At 38.0% G+C, this 9,008-nt stretch overlaps 1 protein-coding gene across 3 annotated transcripts in view; it reads left to right on the plus strand.

Moving 5' to 3' along the window:
- Positions 1-9,008, plus strand: part of BICDL1 (BICD family like cargo adaptor 1) — a 97,739-nt gene that overhangs the window by 3,910 nt on the left and 84,821 nt on the right. For all 3 annotated transcript variants that reach the window (XM_024741380.1, XM_024741381.1, XM_024741383.1), the window contains exon 2: positions 3,359-3,574. In XM_024741380.1, the coding sequence (XP_024597148.1) occupies positions 3,359-3,574 (216 nt within the window). The remainder of the gene's footprint in view (positions 1-3,358; positions 3,575-9,008) is intronic.

The raw sequence follows: 9,008 nt of genomic DNA on the forward strand, positions 1-9,008 counted from the left end.
TATATATATATATATATATATGTTTTTAAAGTCCAGGATTCCCTTTTTTCCCATTCTAGCTGAGAGTGAATTATCTCTTACTGCAGAGGTAATCTCTTTCCTCAATTACATTTTCTTCCCCCTTCCCTAGGCCAATTCTAATGATTCTAGCACTGTTTTCTTTTTTAAGAAGCAAAACAAGTAAGGGGAAAATGATTCATAATTGGGTAGTACATTTAGGTAAACAAACGCAGGGGGCCTTATTTGCATTCAGTGCTTGGTCCACTTAAAAAATAGTATTTTTCTTTGTATTTTTTAAGAACCATATCCTGGACCTGAGAGAATAGCACTGCTTTTTTGGTTCTTTGCATAAATCCATTTCTGTAACAAGCAATTTTAGGTGGGCTAATGATATTAACTTTTGTTTTTTCAGAGTTTTAAATAAACTGTTTTTTAGAATGGTTTTAGATTTACAGAAATATTGGAAAGATGGCACAGCAGAGAGTTTCCATATGCCCTGCCCCCAGTTCCCCTATTATTAACATCTTACATTAGCATGGTATACTTGCCATAATTAATGAACCAATACTAATACAGTATTGTTAGCTAATATCCTTAGTTTATTCAGATTTCTTTAGCCTTTGCCAAATGTCTTTTTCTGTTCCAGGATACCACCTTGCATTTAGTTTGTGTATCTTCTTAGTCTCCTCTTTCCTGTAACACTTTTAGACTTTCCTTGTTTTTGATGACCTTGATAGTTTTGACATTAACTTTTCTTTTATTGAGGTATAATTGACATACATCATTATATTAGTTTCAGCTGTAGATATTACCTTTTAAAATACCATATAATGCCAAGAAGCAGGGAATAGCATGGGCAGAGCCTGACCTCCACACTTGCTGATACTCTGCCTAGAGTTTACTGGTTAATTTAGCACTTAATTGAAAGTATAATTCTAGGAGAAACCTTTCTTTTCTCAGAGTAGACAAAAGGCTAAATTCTGTATGTTCATTAATAGGAAAGTCTTGATTTTTTTAATTAAAGTATTGGGAAACCTGAATTAGGAAGTTTATCACTTGTGCAAAGAAATATAAGGACAAAATAGACTGATCAGCACCACCTGTCCTCAACCCTGCCCCACCCCCCGCAAGTGGATTAGCTTGTTTTAGTTGCTTGGTTGGGCTGTTCACTAACAGCTGTTTGCTGAATATTTTTAAGTCTCTCTGTTCTTTCAGAACACAAACCTAATTTATCTGGCCTCTCAGTAACACTGTGATTACTGAGTTCTTGCTGCTTCCTTCTGCTCAATCTTTTCCATTTCGGAAAAACTCAATAAAACCAAGTATCACAGTTTTAGGCTGGTAATTACCATTTACTTCTGCATTTCATCTTTCTGAAATTTGTATAGTGACTAAAGCATTCTCATTTTTGGAAGTTTAGCAAAGTGAGGGAAGCGTAGAGCAGAAAATTTTCATGCTGAGGAGTACAAGTCCCTCTCGTCATTCCTTTTCCCCTGTGCTCAAAACTGAGGCCGTATAAAGTATAACTATAATGTGACTTTTTCAACAAATATACCAGAGTGGCTATATCAAAATTAATTATTCCCTTGAAGTGGTCAACTTTGGAGGCTATACACTTATTTCAGTGAAAACTGCCTTTGCTGATGTTCTCAGAATTTTAATTTTTCTGACTGCTCTGTCATGGTAAATTTGCATCTTTTGGGGGTAAATTAGACTTTCCGAAACATTTACAAGTCACTCAGAGCAAATTAGGGGAATAAAATGGCAAGATGAAATGAGATAATCTCTTTTTAGACACATCTCAGATGTGAAGTAATGGGACTGATATTCTTGTATAACTATGCACTGGCCCTTAGGGCTTTCCAAAAGAGGCATTCCAAAAAACATTCGAAAGATGAGAACTTGGGTAGAATAAGAGTGTAGGTTCCCAAGGTGAAAAGATGTTTGAGTACTCTGAAGGTGACGATTCAAATGCTCATCTTAGCTTTTTGAGACAATCTCAGTGCTTGATATCAACCTTCAGTGCATCAGAATTTCCAATAGAACCTAGATAGATAGATAGATGCCTGCCTAGGCCACATCCCGTTCTTAACTGAATCATATCTTTGGAATTAGTATTTAGGTGGATATATTTTGAACAGTTATACCAGAGATTTTCTGACAGCAACAAAAGTTGAGGACCATTGCTTTACATTTCATATATTCCCTGAGGTATAGCTTGGCTTTTTTGTACATACTAGGCTTTTTAAGTAGGAGAACATACTTTCCTCTGAAAAGACAAATTTGTATTTATCTCACAGAAATAAAAAGATGTTCTTATTTCCTTCAATCCAAAAGAGTTCTTTTCTGTCGAGCTGCTACTTCAAACCATCTGTACTTTTCCTGCATACCATTTGTCACGCTGTACAATTTAATACTTTTATCAACCTCTCCCACTAGAATGGAAACTCCTTAAAGGTAAGGACCATTATGTCAGTGGCTAGCCTATAACAGGCACTCAAGAATGAATGAAAAGATCAGAAATAAATATGCAAGGCTAATAAGTCATGATTTAATAAAGTGGGCCTGAATCTGAACTTGCCTTAATGATTTTGAAATACAATGCTATATATAGCAGGAAATATTGAGTTGTGATTTAGAGCATTAAACAAAGTCAAGTGACTAAGACACAAATCCCAGCTCTCCCTTGAGCTTGTTATTGAATCTCTTATCTTCTGCTACTTCATTTGTAAGAAAAGGTGGTTAATCTGAAGCATCTCTGGAGTTCTTTCTAGCTCTGAAAATTCTGTGATTCTAAGTGCCTGCTATTATGCCAGGCATAATAGATGACAGCAAAAGATATTTTCTTAAGGACTCATTTTAAGTTGTTTAAATGTATATTTCACCAATTAACGGATGATTTACTAAATTTCAAGTGAGTTCCTAAGTCTAGAACCCCCATTCCCAAGGATAAGAGTAAACATTAAGTATTATCAGTATGAATGTCATTCTGTTTGTGAAATCAGCCTTCCCTACTCTGGAAGAAGGGAATATTTTTGCAGCTGTGTAATGGGCAACTTCTGCGTGGCAGAGTGTTTTGTTGTGCTGACTGACTAGGAAAAAGAAAAGTTAGAAGAGTGTGAAAGAGAAAAATGAAAGGATCTGGATTTTTAAAAAAAATATTTATTTATTTATTTGGCTGCACCAGGTCTTCGGTGCCGTATGTGGGATCTTAGTTGCGGCATGTGGGGTGTTGTTGCCTGACCAGGGACTGAACCTGGGCCCCCTGCATTGGGAACGCAGAGTCTTAGCCACTGGACCACCAGGGAAGTCCCTGGAATTTTTAATGGTTTTAAAATCCTCTTCATTTTTCACCCAGCACTTAGAGCAAGAGAAACACGAACTAAGAAGACGATTTGAGAACCGAGAAGGGGAGTGGGAAGGGCGTGTGTCCGAGCTGGAGAGTGATGTGAAACAGCTTCAGGATGAGTTGGAGAGGCAGCAGGTTCATCTACGGGAAGCAGATCGAGAAAAAACACGGGCTGTCCAGGAATTATCAGAACAGAACCAAAGGTTATTGGATCAACTCAGCAGGGTGAGTCATAAGTTAAGAATTTATGGTATAAAATACTAAAAGTTGAAGCAGAGTTTCTGTGTAACATCAACCATATATAAGGTAAGAGTAGTTCTGATTTTTGTTGCCTTTGGTATTGATATCATCAAATGAAGTATTTTTCACCTATAAGAATTTCAGCTGTGGTGAACTAGGTGTCAGGAGCAAAGCCCCTTGCCTGTCACTAGTCAGCTGTGGGACTTTGGCAGTCACTTAACTTGGGAGTTTTCTCATTTTTAAAATGTAAGAGTTTGCTTAGTGATTCGATGTTCCTTATATCTCTACAAGTCTGTGATTCTTTTACCTAGCGAAAGTCTGTCACTGGTAAAATTATGTTAATGCATTTAGTTCAAATGTTAAATGGTGCCATCTTTAAATTGAAAAGCTTAGGGCAATTTTCTAGAGCAAATGATTTTCATTGGTACTACATTTGCGAATGTACACTCCTTCTTATTCTTTAAATATGAAGGGAGGTATGTGTATCTGTATATAAAATTTGTTCTCTTTATTTCCACATTAAGTAAAGGTTCTTTATTTGTACCTTTATAGGGCGGTGTCATGGATGTATTAATTAACCGAAGTCAAGGTTGTAGAATCATTGCAAAGAAGGAGTTTGAGGGCTGAGTAGGTGGAAATCTAATTTAAATACAGAACATACTTTTTAACAAATGCAGGAATGTTGTTTATGCCCTGGTCTCTAAAGCCACCTACTTTTGAAAATTAAGAGCTGGATTTACTATCATACCTCAGACCTTCTTACAAGTTGAAAATAAAACGAGTTCAGTTACCAGAGGAAAAAGAACTATTCTGATAAAATCCCTAAGCACAAACGTTCACAGGAGAGCACTGCCCTTGTCTGCATGGTTAATGTTTGATGCTTAAGTCTCTGGGAAAGGCTTAGCTAGGGCAGCATGTGAAGTTATTTTACTAGTTTTTGTCATAGTTGCTTCCCATGGGAACCCTGAGACTGGTCAAAACCTTCATGCCTCACAGGGAAGTGTAAAGTAAATGCTACCACTAGAGAAACGGAGAGGAAGAGGGAGAGGTATGGAAGGAGTGAGTGGAACAGGGTATCTTGAGGGAGATTGGGGGAGGGGGCAGGGGAGAGACAGAAGGAGAGAGATGCCTAATAACTTGGAAAATAGCTAGTTGCAGGAGCTATCAGAACGTGAAGGTGAGAATTCAGGTGGTAGGTGGAGCTAAAGATTTTGCCTGCAGGTTTCTCATCTAGGGAATCAAATCACCATTTGACTGGCTGGTAGGGAAGAGCTGGACAAGTTCTTCAAGAAGACATGATAGGGCCAGCTCAGTAGCCTTTCTGACTCAGTTCTAAAACCTTTTTTAGCAACCGGGAAGGGAATCTGTATCCTTGTAAGATTTTATAGGTTTTTTGGGGGGTTTTAAAATAAATTTATTTATTTTTGGCTGCGTTGGGTCTTCATTGCTGCGCACGGACTTTTCTCTAGTTGCAGCAAGCGGGGGCTACTTGGCGAGTGGGGGCTACTCTTGGTTGCGGTGCGCGGGCTTCTCATTGCGGTGGCTTCTCTTGTGGAGCACGGACTTCAGTAGTGTGGCTCGCAGGCTCTAGAGTGCAGCCTCAGTAGTTGTGGCTCACGGGCTTAGTTGCTCCGCGGTATGTGGGATCTTCCCAGACCAGGGCTCGAACCCATGTCCCCTGCATTGGGAGGCGGATTCTTAACCACTGTGCCACCAGGGAACTCCAAGATTTTATACGTTTTTGAGGCTTTATTCATTATTCATGAAAGATTAACCAAATAGGCCTGGCCAGATTGATTTATTTGTTCAAAAAAAATTCATAATTATTCTGAACTAGTGTTTCTTAATGGTGACTTACGAAAGGAATACAACAAACCAGAACAATTTAAGAGGAAATTATTTCTTGGGAGCTAAGTTCATGTTACAAAATAATGTGAGCAGAAGCTGACTCAACTCTGCTTTCTGATCTGGTGAAAGATAGGTGGCCAGAGAAAGCAAATATTAATATGACATAGCGAGAACACTGAGCTTGGAATGTTGAATCTTGACTCTGCTTCTCATTAACTGGGTGACCTTGTTTGTGCTTCCCTTTCCTTATTTTTATTTTTTACTTAAAAAAAATTATTTGGCTGCACCAGGTCTTAGTTGCAGCATGTGGGATCTTTAGTTGCGGCACGTGGGATCTTTAGTTGTGGCATGCGAATTCTTAGTTGTGGCATGTGAATTCTTAGTTGCGGCATGTGGGATTTAGTTCCCTGACCAGGGATCAAACCCGGGCCCCCTGCACTGGGAGCATGGAGTCTTAGCCACTGGACCACCAGGGAAGTCCCCCTTTCCTTATACTTATTTTTTTAAATTATTTTTTTAAATTTATTTTTGGCTGCATTGGGTCTTCATTGCTGCGCACAGGCTTCCTCTAGTTGCGGTGAGTGGGGGCTACTCTTCGTTGCAGTGCAAGGGCTTCTTATTGCGGTGGCTTCTCTTGAGGCAGGGTGAGCCCCCTTCCCCACCAGGGAAGCCCCCTTTCTTTATCCTTAAAATGGAGGTTGGGGGGCTTCCCTGGTGGCGCAGTGGTTGAGAATCCGCCTGCCGATGCAGGGGACCACAGGTTCGTGCCCCGTTCCGGGAGGGTCCCACGTGCCGCAGAGCACTAAGCCCATGTGCCACAGCTATCAAGCCTGTGCTCTAGAGCCTGCACAGCAACAAAGACCCAATGCAGCCAAAAATAAATAAATAAAATAAATAAAATTTAAAAATAAATAAATAGAATGGAGGTAAAAATTTGTACCTCATGCAAGTACTGTTGAAATGAAAATGAGGTAATGTGTTTATGTTAAGCAGAATATGAAGTTAATATGTTTCCGTGTTGATGGTTATTTTACTAAGGGAGTATCTTTATAGTTGAGGTTCCTCTGCCTAATTTCTCTGTAGAAAATACTGATAAGCTGTTCCCAAAGGAATATAGGAGGATAACATTTCCACTAGATCTAGATTCTTGTTGTCCTCTCTGGCCTTGAATGTAGGCCCTTGGTGAGTTTTGCAGCTTTTTTTCCCTTTCTCTTTTTAAGCAGGCCAAGCCCCTTGGGTTTCCATCAGCAGCCAGTTTAGATTGCATTTTATTATCATTTTATTAACTGGGTATTCAGGAACTAGAGGAATTGGGTACTTTGAAGTGAATTAAGATTCTCCTAGGACAAGTTAACAACCAGCAAAAGTAGTAGAAGGCCATGCTTTTCTAACAATGTATATAATGTGTTTTTATAAGCATGAAATGTATAATATCTAAAATGTAGTATATGTCTGTGATGCTTTTGTCCAAAGTATTTTTTATTGAAGTATAGTTGATTTATTTGTCCAAAGTATTTTTAAATGTATTTCTTTGCTGCCATGTTTTTTTTGTTTTTGTTTTTAAATAACTGCTTTATTGAGATAGAATTCATATACCATAACATTTACTTTTTAAAAGTGTACATCACCACTATCTAAGTATACAATAGAACATTTCACACCCCCCAAAAAAGGAAGCCCGTACCCATTAGCAGTCACTCCTCACTCCGCCTAACACCCTATCTGACACCCTGACCCCTGGCAACCACTAATCTACTTTTTGTCTCTATGGATTTGTCTGTTCTGGACATTTCATGTAAATAGAATCATACATATGTGACTTTTTGTGACTGACTTCTTTCCCTTAGCATAATGTTTTCAGGGTTCATCCACATTGTAGCATATATCAATACTTCATTTTTATGGTTGAAGAATATTCCATTGTATGGATATAACACATTTTGTTTATTGATTCATTAATTCATGGACATTTGGGTTGTTTCCACTTTTTGGCTTTTATGAATAAGACTGCCATACACATTCATGTTCAAGTGTTTGTGTGATCAGCGTTCTTTTCAGCTCTAAATTAGGATGCTGTGAGCATATGTATCCCATAAGCTTCTGGATCCTCATTATGATGAAGGAAGGGATGGGTACTGTTGTAATTTTATAGCTGAGAAAACTTGAGGGACAGAAAGATATGTGACTTAATTAAGGCTCTTCCGGTTCAAGACTGATGAAGGTTCCTGTGCCTCAATTTCAAATTTCTGAGGCAGCAATTAAGGTCACAGACTTTGGATCCCAGACAGCCCTGGGACCAGACACCATCTCTGCTATTTACTAGCTGAGTGAGTATGGGAAAGTTTTTCCACTTTTTAAAATCGTCGTTTCCTCCTCTGTATAATGGAAACAATTACACTATTACTATTATCTGATGCTGTTACGAGGACTAAATGAGTTAATGTATGTAAAGCTCTAACCACAATGTCTAGCATACAGTGAGTGCTCAATAAATGGTAGCCATCATAATTATCATGTCCTCCTCATGTAGATGAGATTTCTGCATCTTGTCCAATGCTTATTCTCTAATTTGAGAGAGTGGAAGAATCTGAAGTGTCCCCAGCACATATTGACATGTAAAAATATTTTGTTTAGTAGTCAAATCTCTACTCAAAACTATTTGTGTAAAATTGACCCTCCTAGGAGTTGAGTCAGGTTTATTCTATAGCACCTAGAACCAACACTGCTGCATATATCCTGGGGATACCCTTATCCCAGTTTATTTGCTCATTTGGACAAAATGCCCTCTAAATTCTCTTCTAGCTCCTAAATTTCTGTGAGACTCATTTTTGTGAAACTCAGGTTGACATATCTGGAGAGAGTATAATTCACTTTTTAAGTTAGAAAGTCATACTATGATAGCGTTGACAGTGGGGGTGTAGGACATGTTAAACACTTATCCTCCGAACTATATCAAAAGTAGAAAGAATACAGTGGGCCTTACTTTCACGAGGAAAGGCGAGATATGGGCCATGCTTGTTGCCTAAGAAGGAGGAGGTATAAATGCTTAACATGGAGGTTTTTTGAGAATCCTTCTGATACATAAATATAACAGCGTTTTTAGCAGAAACTTCCATAGCCTGCAGATGATTTTCTCCCCAACAGCAGCAGCTAAGATATCAGAGTTCTGATCGGTATTAGAGTCCTGAAGTGGTTATTCACTAATTTAAGCTACTACAGTTTGTAACCAGTTTAGGCACTATAGAAAGTTCTGTTTATATCCTTCACCTATTATTGGTGTGTAAGAGGTTTTCTTTTACACATTCTTGATGGTATTATATTTTCATTTTGTTTATGGACTCTTTTACCAAACAGAGGTGTGTTCTTTTAGTGAAGTCAAATTTATTAATCATTCCCTTTATGATTTGACTTTTATGTTTTGCTTAAGCCTGTCCTCCAGGTCATGACGATATTTTCCTGTATTAATTATAATTATATTAATTATAAAAATTTAAGACTTGTTTTTTACATTTAGATCTTTAATCTGTCTAGAATTTAGTTTTTTTTTTTTTTTTTTTTTTTTTTTTTTTTT

This window comes from Neophocaena asiaeorientalis, unplaced genomic scaffold, assembly GCF_003031525.2.
Source record: "Neophocaena asiaeorientalis asiaeorientalis breed wild unplaced genomic scaffold, Neophocaena_asiaeorientalis_V1.1 scaffold648, whole genome shotgun sequence".
Classification (NCBI taxonomy): Eukaryota; Metazoa; Chordata; class Mammalia; order Artiodactyla; family Phocoenidae; genus Neophocaena; species Neophocaena asiaeorientalis.